The 25,112-nt window shown below is 45.9% G+C and overlaps 1 protein-coding gene across 3 annotated transcripts in view; it reads left to right on the top strand.

Annotated features, from left to right (window-relative positions):
* Positions 1-24,288, top strand: part of LOC147429540 (U-box domain-containing protein 52-like) — a 57,315-nt gene extending 33,027 nt beyond the window's left edge. For 2 of the 3 annotated variants that reach the window (XM_086495794.1, XM_086495795.1), the window contains exons 3-7: positions 20,480-21,048; positions 21,408-21,554; positions 21,639-22,202; positions 22,375-23,145; positions 23,454-24,285. In XM_086495794.1, coding sequence (XP_086351920.1) covers positions 20,480-21,048; positions 21,408-21,554; positions 21,639-22,202; positions 22,375-23,145; positions 23,454-23,645 — 2,243 coding nt within the window. In that variant the 3' untranslated portion in view covers positions 23,646-24,285. Of the gene's footprint in view, positions 1-20,479; positions 21,049-21,407; positions 21,555-21,638; positions 22,203-22,374; positions 23,146-23,453 lie in introns of all 3 variants that reach the window. The other variant, XM_086495796.1, reaches the window with a different exon arrangement.
* Positions 24,289-25,112: the final 824 nt, after the last annotated feature.

Here is a 25,112-nt window from a genome sequence, read left to right as displayed (position 1 = left end):
TGGCTGATATGGTCCAAAAACGCTAGGTGGTTGCTATGGAGCAAAAATGCTAGGCCTCTTGGGTTCTATTGAGAAGTTGCCTGTTGAGTAAGGTGCTCGTGCTGCCTCTTCTGCCAGAAAGTGCTAGTCTAGGTTTGCTTATAACTCAATTTGCCCTACCTACTTTCCAACAAAAGTCACTTAAAAATAATAAGTGAAAAATGTCAAAACTAGGGAAAATAGGCTAAAATGCACTGGAAAATTCCCTTGAAGGATTCTCATGGGAATGCTTATGATCATGCTGTGTGCAACCAGAGGATATGCATCTACACGAAGTGCCTGGGCATGCACGGTCTGCGAACAGACTCACAAAAGTGCCATAACACTTCTAAATCTAGACTGACTGGACTGACTGAACCCTTGTCGTGCTGTAGCTTGTCCACGGACACATAGGGTTGGATGTGTCACGTGACATCCCCTCCTTTTCAAAGTGAGGTACTGGTACCAAACTGCATGGCGTCGAGGGAGATCGCCAAAAGCATCCGGAATCTTGGAAGGGACTCTTCGCCAGCCCACTCGGATGTGTGGATCGTGCGGTACTTGAACTTCATAAAGGTCTGCAACGCTTGCTTCTTTGGGCCGTGCTGAAAGCGACAGTCTTTTGTAGCTTCTTCAATGCTTCAACTTTATCGATAGTCATGCTTCTTTCTTCTTCAAGAATCTCCATGGCTGAAAATTCGTGAAACCACTTCCAACACAAAAACATGAACATACCTATTCCATGTAAAGTGAGTGGAAAAAATCCTGTCGTCCTAATAGACCGTGCATGCAATGTAGATGAACAAAGAGACGGAGTGCCAAACCGTTCACCACAATACACGCAAACAATGAGATCGAATCTTTCTCTTATGATCTAGAGGAATCAACTTTGGCAATTCACAACGGAAATGCCTATGCTTGGTGCTCATACTTTCATGTGCTCGTTCTACGAATGTGTCATGCCAAGGAAGACACATGGAATGTGACTTCCTTACATACATACTTTTCAGCTTTTCATGAATAATCCGCAGTCATGCCTAGGAAAAGGGACCACATAAAGACACTGACGAAAATACAGGAAACGATCACGAATGAAACACTCGAACAATGCGTGCGTACTAATCATGCGAACACATAATACTTCCTGTGAGGGTTCTTTGGACTGAGGCTCGAGAGCCAAGATCGGTTCTTCGTTAAGGGGTGCTTTGGACCGATGCTCGAGAGCCAAGATCGATCCTTCGTGATTGATTGAATCTGCAATGAGGTTAGCTTCGCCAGAAAAAGCATCAACTAACTCATCATCCTTGTGAACAATCACGTCATCTTCATGCAAATCATCATGCTCTCGAGAAATCACATCTTGATCATGCAAATCATCATGCTTGTGAGAAATCACATCTTGATCATGCAAATCATCATACTCATCATTATCATCCAAATCATCATGCTTATCATCGTCATTCAAATCATCATGCTTATCATCGTCATGCAAATCATGTGTATCATGCTTTGGAGAAGAAGAGACTGAGAGAGTCTCCTTCTCCTGATTCTGTTCAAACTGCGCCTGTACAATTGAAAAGAGTCGCAAGAACTCTTCATGTGTAACTCTTCTCTTTTCTTACTTTGTTCTCGCGATCAAATTCAGGTTGTCTTTTTTTTGTTTCACGCCTTATGGCTGCCATTCCTTCTTCGTATTCACGATCTATGGCTGCCCTTTGCTCTTTGTAGGCCTTTCTTTTTGCTTTTCGTGCTTCACGTTCTAACTTCATGTCCATCACCATCTTGTCGAAAGCCTCCATAGGAGTTAGTGCAATCCTTGGCGTAGATGGGGAAAGGGGAGGGTCGGAAAAACCTCCTGGTGGGGAAAATTCTTCTTCGCCTCTCTCATGCTCATCACCTCCAAGCGAAGTATCTTTTCCGCTTCGAGGATGACCATCCACTGAAGTCGTGGGTTCTTGTGGTCTTGGGTTCTTAAGTTCACGAGGAACTTGGGTTCTTGGGGGTCTTGGGTTCTTAAGTTCACAAGGAACTTGGGGTCTTGGGGTTCTTGAGGGTCTTGAGGTTCTTGCGGTTTTGCTTTTGCTTGCAATCTGTGTTCGAGAAGGATCTTCTCTTCACCCGAGTTTTGCTCTTTTCTGCGGGCGCACCGCTTGGCGGCCTTGCGCTCACACCAAGGTTGCTTTTCCCACCTCAGATCGATTTGGCCGGCCGCTAAGTGCACGGTCCGCTCTCAATGAGTGAAAAGAGGGAGGCTGGACAAGCCCTTCTTTCTTGGGATTCCTGTCACTCTTCAAAAACACGATTAGGAATCGACACGCCCCGGTGAACTTGGGTTCGAACAAGCAAAAAAATTCTTGTGGTTCTTTCCTTGAGTGATACAGAACATTGCCAAAGCTCTGATACCAATGTAAGGTGCAACGGAATGAATGTTTAACTTTTGCTCAAGATGAGTGCTCCGAACTGTGCTCAAGGGTTCCTTTTACTTACGGAAGGGAGAGCCTTTCGTTCCTTTAGTGAGAGAGTGCAATGGACACAAACAAAGTGAATGGACACTGTGAATGGAAGTGCATGAGACTGAGAGATAGAGAAGAGAATACAACACCAGAGATGTTGTAAAACCCTCCTCCGAAGGCCCCACTCCCTATGGCGAGAGTGGTCTACTTATGATTGCACAAATCTCTACAATACTTGGACTTGCCGACGATGTCGACGACGAGACGGGCTGAAATCTGAAAACACTAATGGCTGAAATCTGCAAATCTTTATCTGCTGAATTCTGACTCTATGTCGGTGACGATGTCGATGTCGATTGTAACATTTAATGGCCTAAAATCTTATGTGTAGCGGAAATTAGCATGAACATAGTGAGCATTTCATTAGAGTTGATTCCTAATGAGAATTACAAGAGTGCTTGGGTGGAGAGAGCAACAAAAAGCATAACACCTAGTTAGATAGCATGGACAATACTTTCAAAAGAGAGAGCAATTAAGCTATTGACAACAGTTGAGGACCGGATTTGCATGGAGCCGGTCCCCCCTCCAAAAGGCTTTGTATTATGGTTTCTCCCATCAAGAGAGACATTGTACAATACAATTCTTTGTGTTCCTTCAATACTAGCTAGTGCAATGAAGATGGAAGCTTCATACACCAAGCAAAACACTTAATCAAACACAACTTGAATTATCCCCGTTCTCAGACCCAAGACCTCACACACCTTCGAAGATGGTGAGAGCTAGCAGGGTATGAGAGTAGATTGAGAGGAAAAAGAAGTAACTTACGAGAAAGAAGTACATCTCCTCACATAATCACTCATATTAGCATAGCTTAGCTTAGTAATTAGCTTGGTAGAGAAGATGAGCATGCATTGAAGCTTGGCTCTTGGTTGGATTTGCATCCACATGCCAAGAGAGTGTTGATGTAGGCTTCTATCTCACAAGCTTGGAGTAGGTGATGAGCTCTCCATTAAAGCTTGGGAGGAGATAGAGTATTTTCCCTTCACACATGGTCAAGTGTGAGAGTGTGTGTGTCAATGCCAAGCAAAAATCAGCCCCCCCCTCTCTCTTGGGCGAGCCCTAGCTGCTAAATAAGTCTGGCCTTTGCCTCATTGGACCTCCCCAGGTCAAGCCAATAGGAATTAAGCAGCATAAGTGATAGCCTTTAGACATGTGTCCCCCTTTCCCCTTTTGTGAGAGCTTTAGGTAATTAAATAATTAAACTAAACTCTCATTGGACCCCTTTGCCTCCTGGCCAATAGGAATCAGGCAAGCCATGGGGCTCCTGAATGCTCATTGGACCCCTTGGGAGACTGCCCAATAGTCTTCTAGGAGACTTAATTCTCATTGGTTTCTTTTATTAAATGTTTTTAAGTTAATTAAACTAGATTTACTCTAGCTTAATTCTCATTGGTCCACTTCAAGGGTCTTCCAATAGGAATTGGGCACACCTTGTGGGCATCTGGCCTAGGGAGCTGACATGTGTCCCTCATTCCCTTTGTGTAAAGGGAGCCTGTGTGTGTGTGTGTGGCTTTCTCTCTCATCCCCTAGCTTTGGGGCTCGCCCCCTCCCATGTAGGGATGTAGAAAGACTTTTAGGGCACACACAAAGCATCCAATTTTCCCTAGGGTTGACCTTTGGACACAACCTTTGAATTTTGGAACCTTAGCATTTTGGAAGTCTTAATGGGCTGAACCTTAGGGTCTTTTTGGCCCATTGTTTCACATGGCTCTTTTGCAGATGGCCCCCCCTTTGGATCCCTATTTTCCCTCCTTTGGATCCCTACTGTGGCGGGTCTGCTAACTTAACCAATATTCTAGCTTTTTCTCCCTTGGCACTTCCCCACATTAAATGATCAGTTTAATATGAGAAAATCATTTAGGAGAATTAGATATTGATTATTATGACATTACCTCTCTCTTGAAATCATAGTCGTCCTCGACTATGGTGTAGAGAAGATAAAGCATATGCATGAGTCCTTTTCTTAGCGGGTAGAGGATCCCTATGTTACCCTACGACATCATTCCATAATGGATGACTAGTCCATTTGGCGCTTGAGAGCCTGAGGCTGCCGCAAGCATGTCTGCACATTAGTCCTATCAGTCTTCCATAGTAGAGTGACAAGTTCTACTTTGGTGTTTGGGAGACGTCGTCCCCACAAACTTGATCTAAGCATGCATACTACTTCATTTTTGTGCACAAATAAAGAAAAAGAGAGTCTTATAAGACAAAAATTTTTGTTCATTTTTATCATTTTGTACATTTGCTTACTCTTGGGAAACATTGTAAGCATTGACAAGGTTTAGGTTATCCTTTAATTGTATGCCTTGCATCCATCTAGCATCTTCAAAAGGATAATTCTTAAACTTAATAAGATATCGTCTGATAGTCTTACCGCCTCTTAATACCTTGTCTTCATGTCGGAGAATGGACTCGGGCTGCAGCACCTCCTCGTGGTCCTCGATCTCCGGTGGGTCTTCAATAGTTGGTTCTTGAGGTGGCTCTCCTTTATAAGGCTTTAAGAGGCTCACGTGAAAAGCATTGTGTATGAGCCAATGATTGGGTAACTTAAGTTGATAGGCCATCTCATTGATTGGCCTAAGAATCTGGAAGGGACCATAGTACCTTTTTGCTAGTTTTAGCATAGTATTTTTGGTGGCCCGTAGGATTCTTGCCTGTCGTGTGCCTTAATCGAGCCTTGGGAAACTTTAACAAGACCCAATCGTTTTCTTTAAAGGCTTGGGCACGTGCACCACCAGCCTTTCCCAACACTCGGGAATGAACTTCGTCCCACCATGAAGCTTCATCCTTCTTCTTCTTCGCGCCCAAGGGCACACGTTCACTTGATGCGGAAGCTTGGGCCATAATGATATGAGAGAGAGAGAGAGAGAGAGAGAGAGAGAGAGAGAGAGAGAGAGAGAGAGAGAGAGAGAGAGAGAGAGAGAGAGAGAGAGAGGTTGCAGTGTGGAGCTTGAAGCCTTGAAGAGAGAGAGAGAGAGAGAGGGAGAGAGAGAGAGGGAGAGAGAGAGAGAGAGGTTGCGGTGTGGAGCTTGAAGCCTTGAAGCTTGAGCCTTGAGGCTTTAAGCCTCAAAAGCCCAAGAGAGAGGGAGAGAGATGAGAATGAATGAATGAAGTCTTGAGCAATGAGCCTATGGAACTAAGACTTTGCAATCTTTAAACATACAAACAATCTCTAGTGGGGAGCAGTGACGCTTTAGATATGTTGATGATGATCAAGTAGTGGGGGTAGTTCTTGTAGATGCGGATCTCTAATGTTGCACATGGCAAGGGAATTGAGGGTGCCTTCTCTAGAGGGCAGTGTTTTATCTATATCTATGTCATAGTTACCCGGAACGGGAAATCGGAACGGGAACGGGGAACAGCAACATGCATGAAATGCCATTCCTTGTTTCGAATACTCACGTCTGAAACACGGAACGGGAATCCGGAATGGGAAAGTGGGATGGGAACGGGGAACGGAGACCTAAAAATGGCCAGTCCCTGTTACTATGATCTATGTATCTTAATAAAAGGACATCAGAGAGCTCCACGTGGCTGCAAATGCATGCTTCCACAGTGAAGCTAGCATCCCACTCACCAAGCCAGCAAAAGAATCGAACAACTCACTTGCCACGTCGGGTAGCCCACTTGCTTGCAACAACAGTACACACAATCATGTTCCCCCCAGGTCGAGGTTGCTGCCTAACAACTGATATGGTTACCCGCGACCCAAGGAACCCACTTCGTGTAGCTTCTGAATGTGCATAATATTGATGCTGAACTTTCCTATTTACGGCAAACGTTTTCACCTTCATGCAAGGGGACGGCAGGTCTGCTTCTCAACAGGTGGTAGTGAGCAAGCTGCAGAGGAGATCCTAGTGCCCGAAGCAGACTTTTTCACCTTCATGCAAGGGGACAACAGGTCTGCTTTTGAGCAGGCGGCTATGAGCAAGCTGCAAAGGAGATCCAAGTGCAAGTGCTCGAAACAGACTTTTTCACCGTCATGCAAGGGGATAGTAGGACTGCTTCTGAGCAGGTGGCTATGAGCAAGTTGCAAAGGAGATCCAAGTGCTTGAAGCAGACTACCATGTCATCAAGCACGGCTTCGCATGAGAGCTTTAAAAAGCAAAGAATGCTTTCAGGAAGGAAATGCACGCGAATGCTGAGAGCTACAGGAACTCCATGTATGGAGACATGATGAGAGAACTAAGGAGAGAGATCCGGGGGATACAGAATGAGGAAATTCAGATCGTGAAAACAGAATTACGAAACCTAATCAAGGCCGAAGTAAATGTAACAGAATGCGTTATGCAAAAGAAACTCGACGAGGCAGTAACAAGTTTTGAAGCATGCAGAACAAATATGGAAAAGCACATGGGGGAAAAAGATGCAATAATCGAGGAGCTAAAAGGAGAACTTGCGGCTTGCAAATCTGCAACTAAGGAGAAGGGAGACGACCAACCTTCGGTACTGAAGGAGCTCGAGGACATGAAGGATCAGATGAAAGCTCTACAGGAAGGAGATGAACAGAAATCGAAAACGGCATCTTCATGGGCGGAACGTCTTGTTAAGACACAAGAAAAGGTTGATGAAGCAGAGAAATGGATTGAGGATGCGAAGAAAGGGAAGGCCAAGATGCCGGAGACCACACCCACCTCCACCATTATTAATATGACCATTGAGGAAGAGCAGAAAAGGAAGAATCGGGCTCTGCATGTGCGGGTCACAGGAGTCAAAGACAAAGAGAATGTAGATGAAGAAGTGAGGGAACTGCTACAACGCATGGGCATCACAGAGCCTACTCACACAAGTGCATGGAGAGTGGGCAAGAAAGGAATCGACGAGAAGGGAAACGTAAAGGATAGGGCACTTATTCTCCGCTTCCCGAATATAGAAATAAGGAAAGAATTTCTAAAGAAGAGGCCAACTCTTAAGAAAACCGGTATTTTCCTGGGAGATGACCTTACATTGGCACAAGTGGCACACATGCAAGAGTTGATGCCAGAGATGAGGGCAGCAAGAGAAAAGGGGAAAATCGCCTTTTATAGAGGAGGGAAAGTAGTGGTTCTGGAAAAACGCTCATCATGACGGTGCGAGACCTATGGGACGACGCTCCGGATAGCAGCGTGGAATTGTAATGGATCATATAGGCTAGATGTAGGTGCCTTTGAAGATAGCTTTAGGGACAGAGACATAGTTTTCTACTCAGAGACACACCAGATACCGGGACAGCTTATGCCACATGTGAAGGGGTATTTATGGGAAACAGCTGGTCGACCAGACAAGAGATCTCTGCGAGGTAGCCGGGGTTCAGGAGGAGTAGCAGTCTTATTTAAAGAGGAGCTGAAACCACTACTACAGATCATCAGGAAGGATGAGCAAGCAAGGTATATGTGGGTGAGAATGAGAGCCGAGACAGGTAGATTTCTATATATCGCTATATGCTACTTCCCTCCAAGTACATCAGTCTACTCCTCACCTAAAGGACAGTCCCCTTTCTCCATACTGAATAATGACATATGGGAGTTCTCTAGAGATGGAGACATCGTTCTCTTAGGAGACTTTAATGCCAGAACGGCCAACTCTCAAGCAGTATTCTATGATACTTCTGAAGAAATGCTCAGATAAGTGGATTTATCACAGGAGGGGCTTACTAGAAACTCACAGGATAAATAACACACTGAATATGGGAGACATCTCAAGGAGATGGCAACTACACATGGTTTGGCCATACTTAATGGTCTAGAGAATTTCCCTTTATCTGGGGGATTCACATGCTTCCCACACAGGCATGGGGCCAGTACAGTGGATTATGTCACGACTTCACCAAGCTTTATTTCTAGTATCGAGGACTTTAAGGTGGGACCCAGACCGGTTGGGATTGCAGTGGATCATGCTCTCTTGACCTTATCACTCTCCTTCCAATACAATGCCTCTCAAGTACAAAGGAAGAAGACACACACAAGATATACTTTCACGCCAGAGACTGATTCAGTCTATCTGGAAAAGATCCATAATAGGATGTGGGCAGCCGAGCTAGTATATACTGTAGAGGAGATTACTTCTCAGCTAACAGAGATACTACATGGAGCAGCACAAGAGGCATACCCACATACTCAGCCTGATCAGAAGAGAGGATCTGGGAACATGCCTCAAAACAGTTAGTACGACGAGGAATGCAGAGAGACGAGAACCTAGGTCCAGAAAGAGCTTACACTTGGGATCATCACATATAAGCAGTCTCGGATTGCTCTTCGGCGTATAGTACGTCGCAAGAAAAGGGCATTTTTAGCCAAACTAGAAAAGGATTTATATCAGCTCTTCTTGAGTCAGGACTCACATGAGGCCTGGCGTTTATTTCACGAGCACTCATTGCCTCCGACAATTACTTCTCCTGAGATTTGGGGTCCATATGTAACATCATTATATACGGTATCTGGACAGCCTCCATTACCAGATCCGCTAGAGCCATGCCCTGCTACTAGTACTTTCTTTACTACGGAAATGGTGGAAAAAGCCATTGATAAGATGAAGACAAGAAGAGCATATGATCATGAGGGTTTAGTAGCAGAACATCTGATCCATGCAAGGGATCTACTTTCAGAAGTCCTTGTTCGTCTGTTTAATCGGGTCATGTGTGAAGGATTACCTGAATCTTGGAAATTATGTACTATCGTACCTATTTGCAAGTCAGGAGATCCTATGATACCCGGGACCTACCGTACCATTATGGTGGGTCACACATTGACCCGACTGTACGCATCCATTCTGGAACAAAAACTGAGTAGATGGGCAGAGAATGAGGGCATAAGGGCAACAGGACAAGCTGGATTCAGGAGAGGTTATTCCACTTTAGATCATATTCTTACGCTCAGAGCCATTATTGAGGAAGGAAGAGCAAGCGGGAGAAGGATGTATTGTTGCTTTGTGGATTTTCGGAAAGCTTTTGATACAGTACCAAGGGCCAGATTGATGCGCAGAATGCAAGAGTTAGGGGTCCCCAAAGAGATTATCTGGGGGATCATGGCCTTATACGGGTCAGTAACTGGTTATGTACATACTCCAGAAGGGGATTCCGACATTGTTTATTCCACCGTCGGAGTAAAGCAAGGATGCCCACTGTCCCCTACTTTATTTGGTATGTATATAGATGAGGTATCAGATTACATTGATAGAGAGGGTGATAGAGGTGCCCCACTTGCAGGGTCATGGATCCCTTTGTTGTTGTATGCAGATGATATTGTATTGATAGCAGAATCACCAGATGGAATGCAGAGGCAGTTAGATGCATTACATAAATTCGCGGAGGACAGCGGACTGTCGATAAATTTGGGTAAAACCAAAGTTATGGTGTTTAACACCACACCGCAATGGGTTAGGAGATCGGCACCTACATTTGCATATGGCCAGGATACAGTAGAGTACACAGATGCATACACATACCTTGGTGTGGTATTTACAGGACCGAAGTTTACTCTTAAGAAAGCAGCAAATGCTAGATTGTCTAGAGCCTCTGCGGCCTTGGGAGGGTTGGAGAGGATGTGTTCACAAGTGCAGTTTCAGGAACCACGAACTCTTTGATACTGTGGTGGCCTCGGCTATGCTTTATGGGGTCCAGATTTGGGGACCATCTGTGGATCAGGATAATTGGAAGTCAATGGAGAGACCTTTGGTATCTATGATTTCCCGAATGATTAGAGCCAAGGCCTGTACCACACGCAATTATCCGATCGGAACTAGCTGCCCCTCCGATAGAAATTGAAGCTCTTACCAAATCAGTGTCCTTTATACATGGTTTATGGGATACAAATAATTGCCGATATACTAGATTGGCCCTCGAATCCTCTCGACAATTAGCAATGAAAGGAGATACATCATACTGGTATGCGCAACTGTCCTCGTGGTTTCAGAGACACGGGTTCAGTATGGAAAGATTACCCCCCTTCCAATACTCTCTTGAGGCTCCATCACTGGCAATCACACGAGCGAAGATTAATAAAATCATTCGCCAGGATCTTATACAGTAGGACACTAAGAGGACATGGGTAGACTCTACACAAGAATTGGGCACGAAGATGGCCGACTACAAAGAAAACTTCCTACAGTTATCTGAAGATGGTTTTATGATTCGCCCGAGCTACATGGATACCCACCTGTCTCATGGTTTGAGATATGCTATTGGTCAGATTCGTACATCCTCACACCAGTTGGAAATTGAATTTGGCAGATTTAAGGGAATCCCACCTGAGAGCAGAATTTGCGAGTTATGCGGAATGGAGCCGGAGACAGAATTACACTACATATGCCATTGCACCGTATACTATGAGATACGTGGGCGTTTCCATTGCCTATTTAAAGAAGGCTTTGGACCTCTAGATAGAGTCATGCAATACCAAGATCAAAGGTGCTTAGGCCTGTACCTACTGGAACTACATCGGCACAGGGATAATCTAATGAGAAGACAAAGAGCACTACAGCCTCAGAGGCAGATCACAGATTTCTTCGGATCGAGAGAAGCAAGAATGGAAGGAGAAGCAAGAGGCCAGCAACAAGCACAAAGGAGTACCCACATTCATACCAAAGGCACCCTCATTGAGAGGGCGATTGAGCTTAGGAAATCGAGACGACCACGACCGAGATGCAGAAGCACACTTCATCGGAGGAGAGAAGTATTCTGGCCAGACACCAAGAATGCTCCTAAGAAGTTTATCTAATATTTTGTATTTAGTTTTTCGCATTTATTTTCACACTTTCACACTTTCCAGACATTGTAACAAATTCACCACTTTTGTATCAGTTTGGTCTCATAGGTCACTCTGGCCTTTTGAAGACGTTATTATAACATTTCATTTCATTTCATTTCTCTCTCTCTCTCTCTCTCTCTCTCTCTCTCTCTCTCTCTCTCTCTCTCTCTCTCTCTCTCACAGAGCTCTCTCTCTCTCTCTCTGTGCCACGTTTTTCCTCTCTCTCTCTCTCTCTCTCTCTCTCTCTCTCTCTCTCTCTCTCTCTCTCTCTCTCTCTCTCTCTCTCTCTCTCTCTCTGCCACTGCCGCCCCTTGCTGCCCTGCGTGTCCGCGCGCTGCCCACCCCCAGCTGTAGCAGTTCGCGGCACAGCCGCTGCTGCAGCCCCACCTGCCACTGCCACCCCTGCCGCCGTTGCCATTCGCTGCCGACTCCCCCTGTTGCGTCGCTCCCGCCATTGCCCCCGCCTGCTGCTGAACTGCCCCCCCCCCAGCCTCCCCCTCACGCAGCCCCTCCTCTCTCCCGATCACACAGCCATCTCTCTCTCTCTCTCTCTCTCTCTCTCTCTCTCTCTCTCTCTCTCTCTCTCTCTCTCTCTCTCTCACACACACACACACACACACACACACACACACACGGATACATACCCACACACACCCTACACACATACACGCATACATACACGTACTCCCCTTCTCCCCTCTTCTTCACAATATGAAGAGAGGGTAGCTCCGAATACAACTATGTCTTCCCCCATCATCAAGACGCCGAAATCGACAATGAAGACAACCTTCATGCTCACGAACAAGAGGCTTGCACAATTGGAGAAGGACATGAAAGAATGGTGGATGGAGAGAGAGATATGGAGGGAGGAGAAAGCCACCTTCATCAAGCTATGGAACGAAGAAAAAGAGGACATGAGAGCGGAAATCCAAAACCTCAAAGAGGAGAAGGAGAGAAGGGCACGGGAGAACGAGAAGGAGAGGGCGAGATGGAGGAAAGAGCAAGAAGAGATGAAGGCACAAATCGACCTCCTTCATGCTTCCATCACATCCCTCACCCCCGAGGAAGGAGAGATTAAAGAGGAGGCTAAGGAAGCCCTCAAGGAGGAGATCACCAAAGCCCTCACCGCAAGCATTGAGGACAAATTAGAAGCCACCAAAGAAGGATGGGTCGAAGTGGTCAAAAAGAATATCAAGAAGGTAGCAAGAGAGGAAGCCCAAAAAGATGAGGTACTCATCGTACACACAACCATCGAGGAGGAGAAAATGCGACAAGCTCGCTGTCTCAATGTGCGAGTGACCGGCATTAAAGAAGAAGAAGGGTCCACACCCGAGAGCGATGGGAAAGCCTTATGCAAGAAAGTGGGATACAAGGAAGAAGAGATCCCTTTCTCCAAAGTTTGGAGAGCCGGCAAAGATCCAAAGAAGAGAGCTCTCATCCTCCAATTCGCCTCCGAGGAGTCTCGAACTTCTTTCCTCCGAAAGAGGGTCATCTTGAGAGGGCTAGAAGGCCCCCCGATTTATCTTGATGATGACCTCACAAAGATGCAACAAGATCACCGCCGCACGTGCATGCCTAGAGTCCACCAGGCCCGCAAAGAAGGGAAGAAGGCAGTATATCGAGATGGTAGGGTTATCATTGATGGCAAGACCGTCGCATAGGGACTCGCGGCCTGTGGGACACACGAGGAGATTCATGTCACGGTTTGGAATTGCAATGGAGACCTATGGACACACCCAGAGAGACTTGAGGAGGTGATGAGAGGTCGAGACATCATTCTACTCACAGAGACACACGAGAGCCCAGAGAGAGGGTTACCACGGATACATGGTTTCCAATGGGAGTCTCTACATCGGGGATGTATGCGCCAGCACACCACTCGCGGTTCAGGAGGAGTGGCTATACTTTTTAGACAGGGGCTTCACAGCAGACTACAGATTGTTGCCCGGGACCCACAGGCCCGATACATGTGGATTCGCCTCGAGCTCTCACGAGACAGGATCGTCTACATTGCCCTTTGCTACTTTGCTCCCACAGGCTCCAGATTCGCCCCTATTGAGCAGGAGTCACCGTACGCATGCCTCACGGAGGAGATTATGGAGTACTCCACACTGGGTGAAGTCTTCCTTATGGGAGACTTCAATGCTCGTACGCGCAGTGAGCAGTGTGAGACATATGACCACGAGGACCCAGAGGCACTACACACTCTAGATGAGGAGGCTACTATGAGAGACACAGCAGACAGAGCTCCAGTCACAGCCTACGGACGACACCTACTTCGACTTGGCTCCCAGCACCGTCTCGTTATTTATAACGGGATGGCCCAGTGGCCCACTTCAGGGGGCCTGACTTGTATGCCACATGGAGTTACAGAGGGAGGGGGGAGTACAGTCGACTATATTCTGGGACCCAGGGAGGCTACACACCTTATCACATCCTTCACCATTCCACCCATACCCATCGGAGCCGACCACACATACCTCTCTTTCTCCATCACCGGAGATACCATCCCACATAGCTCCACAGCACACACTCCACACACCACCATCCATTTCACACATGAGCTAGCCTCTCTTTACTCAGCCGAGGTCGAGCATGGCCTATGCCTCCTCCACCCATCCACACCACTCTCAGTTCTCACATCACATATCTCTTCCGTTCTCCACACTTCAGCTATTAGCTCTTTTCCACACACCACTCACACAGGACGCACCCCCCCTCCCCCCGGGACTATACCTTAGAACCGCTGGTATGATGATGAGTGCAGAGAGTTATACCGACGCCTCCGTGCACGGCGAGCCTTAGGAGAGATCACAGAGAGAGAGGCCAGACGAGATATGAAGACGCTGACACGCCAAAAGCGGCGAGCATTCGAAGAGGCACAGGAGCTTGAGCTATACCGCCTATTCATGAGCATAGATAGCGTGACGGCATGGCGCACCCTGCGCGAGCCACGTCTGACCACAGCTATTGAGGATCCACAGATATGGCATGATTATGCAGAGCGCCTCTATGAGGTGCCAGGGCAGCCTCCTATCCCACAGCCACATGAGCCACGCCCCACGTGCTCCTCCTTCTTTACAGCAGAGATGGTAGAGAGGGCCATACGCCGCATGCAGCACAGACGATCAGCTGACCACAGTGGATTACAGAGTGAGCACATCATTTATGCGGCCTCCACTATAGCCCCGTTGATTGCACATGTCTTCAACCGGGCTATAGGGGAGGGCTTCCCAGAGGAGTGGACACAGCACACCATAGTGCCTATCCACAAATCTGGCGACACCCTGGACCCAGGGAACTACAGGACTATCATGATTGGCCACACGATGGCCAAGCTATATGGAGCAGTACTTGAGGCACAGCTTAGCTGCTACGCAGAGACCGAGGGTTTACGAGCTCCAGGCCAGGCAGGTTTCAGACGAGCTTTCTCCACCACTGACCACATCTTCGTTCTGCGTTGCCTCATTGATGGGGCAAAGGCGCGGAAGAAGAGGCTTTACTGCTGCTTTGTGGATTTCCGCAAGGCCTTTGACACAGTCCCACGCGAGAGACTCTTCCAGCGCCTTCACAGCATTGGGGTACCGACAGAGATGATTTGGGCCATATATACTCTCTACGAGAGGGTGACGGGTCGAGTTCGTTGCCCAGGCGGCTTTTCAGAGACCATTGCTAGCACCATTGGTGTTAAGCAAGGATGCCCACTCTCCCCGACACTCTTTGGGCTCTACATCGACGAGATCTCCGACTACATACTACGAGCAGGGGGAGAGGGGAGCGACTTGGCAGGTACTCCGGTCCACATCATGTTATATGCTGATGATATTGTGTTGATTTCAGAGTCACCCGAGGGCTTGCAACGCCATCTTGAGGCCTTGGACGAATTCAGCACACACAAGGGGTTGACTGTGAACCTTGGCAAAACCAAGGTCATGATCTTTCACACATCCAGTGCAGTGAGGAGCGCTGCCACCTTCACAGCAGCAGGAGGACAGGTTGATGTAGTCACCTCCTATGTCTATCTTGGCATCACATTCACCAGCCTACCAGGACCCTTCACTATGAGGCAGGCTGCTGCTGACAGGCTCACCCGAGGTTATGCAGCTCTAACCATGCTAGAGCGGAGATGCCACCAGGCACACTTTCAGGAGCCCCGCACGAAGGGCTGGCTTTTTGACACCTTAGTCACCCCGGCCCTGATGTACTCGGCGGCAGTATGGGCACCAGGATTGACAGATGACCAGTGGACACAGCTTGAGAGGCCACAGGTATGTATGATCTCACGCTTGCTCCGCAGCAAGAAGACAGTGCCACATGACATTATTAGAGCCGAGCTCGCCACACCACCTATGGTTGTAGAGGCATTATTCCAGACAGTCTGCTTCATCCAGAGGATGAGAGAGCTACCCCCTGACAGACTTACTCGTAGAGCATTTGAGGCAGCTATACAGCTATCAGAGAGTGGGCATGCGAGAGCTTGGTACTCACAGGTCAGAGCATGGTTTGAGGGACACGGTCTTGACATGGAGAGCCTACCACCATTCCAGTACGACCCCCACTCACCATCTGTTCACCTCTCTCGCAGTGAGAGAAACTTGGTATTGAGACAGGATCTGTGGCAGCTATACACTAGGAGAGTCTGGGAGTCACCTGGCTTGGGGACGAGGATGTCAGATTACAGAGACCAGTTTCTCACCATATTGTCTGGGGGGTTCATACAGAGACCACGCTATATGGACACATATATGCCACACAGCTCACGGGTGGCGATTGGTCAGCTGAGAGTGGCTTCACACAGGTTAGAGATTGAGATCGGGAGACATACTGGTGTTCCCAGGGAGGAGCGAGTCTGCAGAGCCTGCACAGAGGAGGTGGAGAGTGAGGAGCACTTTGTATGTAGATGCAGAGCATACACTGAGATCAGAGGCAGGTATGAGGCCTTATTCAGAGGACAGCCCACTCTCCGAGAGATCATGGACTCTTGAGATCAGAGACAGCTCGGACGTTTCTTACTAGAGATACAGAGCCATCGGGACACACTACTACAGCCACGCACAGCTACACAGACAGAGGGGAGACAGTCGCAGCTCACAGACTTCTTTCAGAGGATTGCCACCCCTACCTCACCAGATACTCAGAGAGGAGTGACACTCACACAGGCGGAGGTGAACCGAGCTAGACGACGACCACGAGTCACAGGCTACAGGGGCGTGAGCTCCCACCACCGACAGATCGAGGAGATCCGAGCCCGGGAGCGCCGTGCCACTGAGGAGCGAGTAGCTCAGATGAGGGCCGACCCGACAGATTTCATCCGGGTAGCCTTGGCACCAGCCCCGCCCATGTACCACATCTTACATCCCCCCATTTGTACAGGATGGAGCTAGAGAGCTTGATGCATTCTCATGATTGTACTACCTTGAGCATATAGACATGCATATACCCCTAGAGATAGAGCCCCATCCCTCCTCAGATACTCCATTACCTACTTTCAGTTCAGTTTTGTATCAGTTTTGTTTCATTTGTCTTTCCGATAAGACGGATGACATACACGCCATGTACATTTGATTTGTCTCATAGGCCGATTTCGGCCTGACATAGACGTTAAAAATCTTTCTTTCTTTCTTTCTTTCTCTCTCTCTCTCTGACACACACACACATACACACATTTAAGTACTTATACAATTATAGCTCTACACCAGACCAAATCAGATTACAAACTAAGTCTCACTGCCTGACATAGTTCTGAATTTTTTCCCCACCAAAAAAATACCTGGAATGGGCAATTACTATGTATGCATAGCAATCCATGACCCCTTCTGACAAATATTAAAGTTCTCCCCTTAATCTTCGTGGGATAAATCTCTTTACTAGAAGGCTTAACCTCTAAATCCTCATGTGATGGGGCCCTTCACTGGGCGCTTAGCCTCCTCTTGTAAAATCTACGGGTAAAATTATTCCCCCAAATAGGGCGCCTCGCCATATATGTAACACATTATTACCTACTGGCATGTGTGCACATTTCACACCCTACTCCCTACCTTGCTCTTGAGAAGCTCTCTCTGCTATGCATGCGCACCGACTGTGTATATGGCTCCATCTCTCTCCCACTGGAGTTACCATGGCAACTGCCGCCTGTATCATAAGCCTCAGGATTCTGACGTATTGATGAACAAACGTGGAATGGATTTTCCTTGCTAGTGCTATTGAGTACATCTATCAGAGGTGCTTTAGTATTTAAACGAGGTGAGAGATGCTCTATGCCCCTCACTTAGCCTTGTCCTTTGCGTATTGTGTGTATGTGAAAGAGAGTTTTTTTGAGGGCATCCTTTGCTTGACTGTCTGCTGAATAGCTATGGAATTGGTGGAACATGGGGATACTTCTCAGGTCGGTACCTTACCGGAAACATCTCATATTTTGATATATCAAACATGTGAGTTGCTCTCGCTTAGGTGGTGATATGATGAATGCATTGAGTTGGGCTCTGTTTTTCTCATTACATCGCACTGTTTGGTTTTATTTGGTGGATATTAATATACCATGGTTTGCAGGAACCGATGTATTACCTGTGCTATTGTGATTGTGGTTGGATGTTTGGTATGGTGTTTTATTGGCCATGTGCAGGAGACTAGCCCGTTCAAACTGACGTTAATATGTCTCTCTCTGGCTTTTTACTGTATAGACGCTTTTCTTATGATGTGTTGTACGCCTGTTAGGTGCAGCGGAATGGTTGTTTGCGCTTTGCTCAAGATGAGTGCTCCGAACTGTGCTCAAGGTTCCTTTTAGTTCTTATGGAAGGGAGAGCCTTCCGTTCTTAATGAGAGAATGCTATGATCACAAACAAAGTGAATGGACACAGTGCGTGCAAGTGTATGAGACTGAGAGATAGAGAGAGAAGAGAGATACAACACCAGAGACGTTGTAACACCCTCCTTCGAAGGCCCCACTCTCGTCGGCGAGAGTGGTCTACTTATGATTGCACAATCTGGTACAAACGGTATGCATGAGACTGATGCAAGTCTAGGCTATGTCGGCGATGACGATGGTGAGGACGAAGTCGACCTAAGGGCTAAAATCTGCAATCTTTCTACTGCTGTCCAAAAACGCTATGGGTTGAAATCTGCTAATCTTCTATCTGCTAAATTCTGACTCTTATGTCGATGACGATGTCGATGGCGACGATGCGACGACGACGCTCTGAAAACGCAGATGCTGAAATCTGCGTTTTCCGGGCTGAAACTGACTGTGCGGCGAAGAACTGCCGCGAGAAGGTGAGATCTGCTAGGTTCGGGACTTGATCTGCGGTGTCTAAAGGCTGAAAACTGAAAACGCTGGTGGTTCTTGATGTTCCGTCGCAATGATCTGCAAAAACGCTGAGGGTATGCTGCAAACCAAAAACGCTAGGGCTGAAATTGGTCCTTTTGTCGCCGTGGTTCTGCAAATGCAAAAACGCTAGGCTGATGTGCTGTGTAGCGATGGCGCCGGGGCTGATCTGCTGTGCACCAACACGCCAGGGCTGATCTGATCCAAAACGCTAGCTTTAGGCTTGTGAAGCAAAAACGCTAGGTCTCTTGGGGGGGTTCTGCTGGGGTTCTGTTGAGAAGGTGCCTGTTGAGCATGTGCTCCTGCTGCCTCTTTTGCCATCGAGTGCTAACTTGGGTTTGCTTATATATTTTCTTAGCAAAATTGCCCTACCTACTTTTGTTGGAAAATCACTCAAAAATAATAAGTGAAAAATAGGGTAAATAGGCTAAATGCACTGGAAAAATCCCCTAACTGATTCTAATGGATTCTGATGGGATTATTGATTATCATGCTGTGTGCCACCAGAGGATATGCATCTACACTAAGTGACTGGGCATGCACGGTCTACGAATAGACTCACAAAAGTGCCATATCACTTCTAATCTAGACTGACTGGACTGACTGAACCCTGATCATGCTGTAGCTTGTCCACGGACACATAGGGTTGGATGTGTCACGTGACAACGCCAAGCAATGGGCTTGACTATTTTTAAGGTTAAAAACATAGGGTTGGCCTTTGCAAACTTACTGTTCTAAAAACTCTAAAATAGGCCATTTGCTGACAGCTATTGGCTCATTTAGATTGATAACTGGTTACGACAGAGATTTTGGCTTGGTTTAAAAACCATCCTGCTTGAGTTGGTAAGGGGAGAGTCGGTGGGATGAGCCAGTCCAAACGTTCCGAAATGGCGTTCCGGACGAGTCCCATTCCCGAAACGGAGCCGGGAATGGAATGCCGTTCCGGAACAGGCGGAACATGAAGCAAAACGGCAAAAAGTAGGAATTTGGGGGTAAAATAGTAGGTATTTGTTTGGGAGTTGATTTGGGGCTGTTTGGGGGGCATATTTGAGACAGTTTGAGGGCAAGTTTCAAGGCAAATTTGGGGGCAGTTTTGGGGTTGTTTAGGAGTTGATTTAGTTCTAAGCTGAATGGAGGTAATTCAAGCCTTACTTTAGTCAACCGTATGCTAAACAAGTAGCATTGTCGCAAAGGCAGCGGGAATCCCACTCAAAGTACGTAATGTGGCATGATTGGTTACGAGAGTTAATCTATAAGTGCCACTATACCCACGACATGATGGTTGTGTGAGATAGTTTGAGCTAAATCCAAATCATCACTTAGAAAGAAGCTCTATGACTACAAAATGTGGTACCAAGAGATAGCTTTGTGCGAACGTATGGTTAGAAAGATGAGATGCAATTGTACATGTGGATGGTGAGGAAAACTTTAATCTACTAATCCATGAGAGAGCGATTTATTTACTTTTGATGCTTTCTTTCATTTTGTATTGTGAGGTGTGGCCTATCTTTGATAGTCTTTTTGACATCGCAGATGGCCACTCCGCCGGAGGCGGATGGAGTCTCACTTGTGTTTGTTAAAAGGGAGGACTAAAGAGAGCAGTGTTTTATGTTTTATGTTTGTTTAGGGAGGACTATATTTGGGATCTAGTCTTATGAACACGGTGGATTTATTTGAAGGTGGATCCTATCATGCCCAAAAGTGTGCGTATTAACATAGATGCCTGCCATCTAGCGAGGGAAGGATATTTTGTTACAGATTGGTTGTGCATGTCAGTGCATGTCGTCGCATGGTTTAATGCATGCACACCTGTTTGCGTCTTTAAAAAAGTATGGTGAACAACAATTTTTTTCACAAAAATCTTTAATGCGTGAAGCATGACTTCTTTATGTTTTTGCAAGCAGATCAGTTGATTACAGCGGAGGGCTTTTTAGTTGGTGAAGATGGCACTTCGCATGCGAGATTGGTAAATAGTGCTTCCGTGAATATTTCACGAGGGACTCCTGATAGTGTTGGCCTTTCAAGTTCTTCTCCTAGAGTTCTGATGAGGTACCATTCAGCCATGCCTCCTAGTAGGTTGTCTGAAGCTACAGCGGCTGTACCCTTTCAGGAAGAATCTCGTAGGGCTGATCACTGGCAGAGACCTGGAAATGACAAAACACCTTTGGTTACTAGGATTGAAAGCAAAACATCTCTGGCTACTGGTCGTGCAGGAAAAGGCTCCCCTACTAGCGCGTCCATGGAGGACTTGAGCGGTTTAGCCAACTCATCTGCTGCAAATGCAAGCAACCATAGGATGATGGATACATCAGATTTGGAATCGTGCAGTGATTATGATGCACTCTCTCAATTTAGCTTGGATCTAGAAAACTTGGCCGGATCAAGCACACTTGAAGCATTTTCATCACGAAATTCTTTGCATGAAGTGGAAAATGCTCCAATGGATCTCAACCCTGCATGTAACGCCAATGAGGTATAAGTATGTTGGACTCCTAAATCAATCAATGAAATTATTCTTTGTGGCTGTGCACGAGGCTTTCCATCCCTAAATCTGAGTTCCTTCACCCATGGCTGACACCATTAACCCATGGGCATTAGCGTTAGTTTGCTGGGATTGCAAATTCAAAGGCTGGTATGGTAGTGCCTCATCACTATTTTCTTGTTTTTCAGTGACCATGTGACTGATTGCTTGTGTCATTTGTTTCCGTAAGCATCATTTCAGCCAAAAGGGATCAAAACAGCAATCATGTGTGTATCACGTATATATCAAATTTGTTGAGGATCATGGGATTTTATGCATTGGAAATTGCTCTGATTTGCTAGTGTATGCAGGCTCTTCCAGCTCTGGAGTTCGAATCACTGCAGCAGCAGCTGAATGAAGCGAAGCAATCCGCACAACTCTGGGTTCAGAGGGAAGCAGAGTGGCAAGCAAACAACTTTAAAATGGCAGAGGGTATAATTGAAAATGGCAAGAAAAAGGTGATTGTCTGTGGAGTACTTTTTCAGCTCATAGTTCAGTAGAAAGGCGAGCTCTGATTTAGAGATTTGCCATTGTTCATACAGATTGATGAGTATGAAAGGAAACTAGATGCCGCTTTGCAGGAGGCTAGGATCACATCACAAAATGCTTCTTCTTACAAAAAGGAACTTGAGAGAGTTGGCGCCATGGTAGAAGCAGCTCAGAGGGATCAAGAGATTTTACAAGAGAGGCTAGCGGAAGAAGTAAGAAAGCATAATGTCACACGAAATGACTTGGTGGCTACAAGAAGGATGGCAGATGCTTCTGCATTGGCAGCAGAGTTGGGTGAGAAAGAACTTCAGGCAGAAAGACGCAGATATGAAGAAACAATTTTAAACCTTGACAAGCTGAGGAAAGAAGCTGAGGAGAGAGCTTCTAAAGAGGCTACTGCAAGACGAGAGGCAATTCTGAAGTTGAGGAAGGAGCAGAAGTACTCAGATTACACCTTTCAAGAGATACAAATAGCAACAGATAATTTTTGTGAAGAGAACAAGTTAGGGCAAGGTGGATATGGACCAGTCTACAAGGGAAAATTACATCATATGACAGTTGCAATCAAGGTTTTGGCTACAGAAGGCTCGCAAGGGCGCAAAGAATTCGAGAAAGAAGTGAGTGACAAAAGAAATTGGATTGGAATTTATGTCACGTCCCAATCGTTTACAATTGAGTCTTATGTTCTTTGAATTGCCTTCCCAATCGTCTGTAATTAGGTCATGTATGCTTCGCGATTTTCTGGTTCTCCTGTTTTGTCTCATTTCCTGTTGTGCTGTACTGTTCCAGGTAGAGCTATTGGCTCACATTCGTCACCCTCACCTGGTGATGCTACTTGGGGCCTGCCCTGAGCACGGTTGTATTGTTTATGATTACATGGCCAATGGCAGCCTTGAGGACCGCTTGTATTGTAAAGACAATACTCCTCCCTTGCCTTGGTATGTTCGATTTCGAATCTGTTTAGAAGTTGCAACAGCTCTCCTCTTCCTTCACTCACGCCCTCAGCCAGTTGTTCACCGTGATCTGAAACCTGGCAATATTCTGCTAGATCAACACTTTGTCAGCAAGATCAGTGATGTTGGCGTAGCTAAGCTAGTACCAAACAATGTTACATTTAATACTACCATCTACAACGAGACTGTGCTGGTTGGAACCGCTGTATATATAGATCCAGAGTATCTCCGGACGGGTTTGGTAACCCGTGAATCGGATGTATATTCTCTAGGCATTGTCATGTTGCAGCTGTTGACAGGCCAGAAACCAATGGGGGTTACTGATTTAGTTGAGGAAGCATTAGATTGTGGACAAGTTGAGGACGTGCTTGACAAGATTGCAGGTGAATGGCCTCTTGTAGAAGCATCAGCTCTTGCCCACTTGAGTGTGCAGTGTGCAGATCCAAGAAGGAAGCATCGCCCTAATCTGGAGACTAAAATACTTCCCGAACTTGAACGTCTCCAGAGAGTTGCAGATATGGCAGCTGCCAGTGTCGCCTATGCAGGGCCATCTTCCTCTGGTAGAATGAATATTATTCCAGGCTCTTTTTTCTGCCCCATATCTCAGGTTCCAACTCACTCCTTTCTTATTTTTGATTATGTGGTTTTGCTTGAGCAATGTGAAGCTATTGGGTTTTCAAGCTATCCATCCCCTGTTTCAGATGTGCAGAGCTCCTCAAAAAGCTCACCAGCCTGGCTGGTCTGTACAGAAGTAGCTAGATTATGAGATGTGTTATCAGTGAACTTGGCAACCCAATAGCCTGTCTTTGTGGTGCATGTTGGTTGCATTTTTTCTTTGACAATGAGAGTGATTGATTGTCACTTGTTGGCAATGCCATTCACCAAGACATTTGAATGCATCTCATATTGAAACAGGAAATCATGGAGAAGCCGCACATTGCAGCGGATGGTTTCACGTACGAGCATGATGCTATTAAGCTTTGGCTACGGACGAACAACAGGTCACCAATGACCAATCTTGAGCTTAGTCACAAAAGTCTCATTCCCAACCTCGCCATACAATCAGCTATCAAAGAATGGCATGACAACGGTTTGCTTTTGGCTTGATAAGAACAGTACGGAATGTTCGGCTTTGTGATCGACAAAGGCAAGGTTCTTTATTCCCTTTGAATTGAATGAAGATGAAAGCTCTTTTTCTCTGGTTAGGGAGGATTTTCAGTGTGGTTCAGAGACAGCAAACACCTTAATGGTACATTCTTTCCAACAATTCTAGCGATCAGTCTGTGTTGTTCCTTTCGGATCCGCAGTATTCTGTCCTACTTGCCATGTTTTTGCGTGTCTCTTACATTTACACTTATTCCCTATCCTGCTTTCCTTGAAACAAGTATCAACGTCGTACACGCTTTGCTTGATGTTTGCTCTCCCTTGAAAGAAGTAGAGCTTAATCTTTCAGGATTGCAAAATTAGAACACTCCGGGAAGGACGCCCTTCAGGATGAACTCGGTGGCCCTGTCAATTCCTATACAGAATTCTTCTACACAAACCCAATTGTTAAACTCACATGCTAATGTTGGTGGTGGCATTCCTCCGAGAATTATCTTTGCTTATCAAATCATACAATAATATTGATACTTGGCCTTGTTGTACATGCAATATGTCACAACATGTGTGTGTGTCTCCAAAAGGAGTCAAATCTACAACTTGTGAAGGGCAAAAGCCATGAACATTACAAGAAAAAACCAAGAGCTTCTAAAAAAGAAGACAAGCAACCAAACAAGAGTACAAGAGACATGTAGCTCTTATTAGTACACGATTTATATGTTTGAAGAGAGGAGTTCCTGTTTGAAAGAAATATGAGGAAGTAAATGACTATCAAATAAGCGATAGATTTACTACAAAGTGGACCTTAATTACAAAAGATACAAAAGGGGAAAAATGACCTACTATGAACCTGTGTATCTATATCACCACGTGCTTAGTTGAGTATTTGACCAAAACATATGATCAACAATTGTTTCAAAACCAAACAGTGTTAATGATAACTTTTACCCAATTCTATGATCAAGAGCTAATAAAGTAAAATATATGATTGCGAACAACTTGAGTAAATTGTACAAAATGATTAGCTATTATGTGCAATACAAAAAGAAAAAGTACATTTACACCTTGCTAACAATGAAAAAGAGCCTTGCAAGAAATGACATGTCATTATTGATTGTGAATGCCTATGATGTTAAGGAACAAAAACTCAAAAAGCATTACCTCACAAAGTACAGTGTTGGCAATGGCATCATTGACTAAGGATAGACATTTATGGAAGGGCAACAAATTTAGAGCTTTCTTAGGAAAAACAAGGAATAACATCACAAGGCTCTTCATGAAGCCGTGTTGGTATCTTATCAAGGTTTTATCATACTTAACCAATATCCTCATGATCCCTTCTCTATGTAATAACATAGATATCTAGTATTTTGATAAGTTAACATTACAACCCATGAGGCATTTTGAAAGGAAAGCCTTTGAGATTATATAGGATTAAACTCCTTGCATCTCCTATTGGTAGCTCAAAGGCAG

Source organism: Adiantum capillus-veneris, chromosome 22 (genome assembly GCF_014529385.1).
Source record: "Adiantum capillus-veneris isolate H3 chromosome 22, ASM1452938v2, whole genome shotgun sequence".
NCBI lineage: Eukaryota > Viridiplantae > Streptophyta > Polypodiopsida > Polypodiales > Pteridaceae > Adiantum > Adiantum capillus-veneris.
The sequence above is the reverse complement of the archived record's forward strand: the minus strand, read 5'-3'. Positions and strand labels throughout refer to the sequence as shown.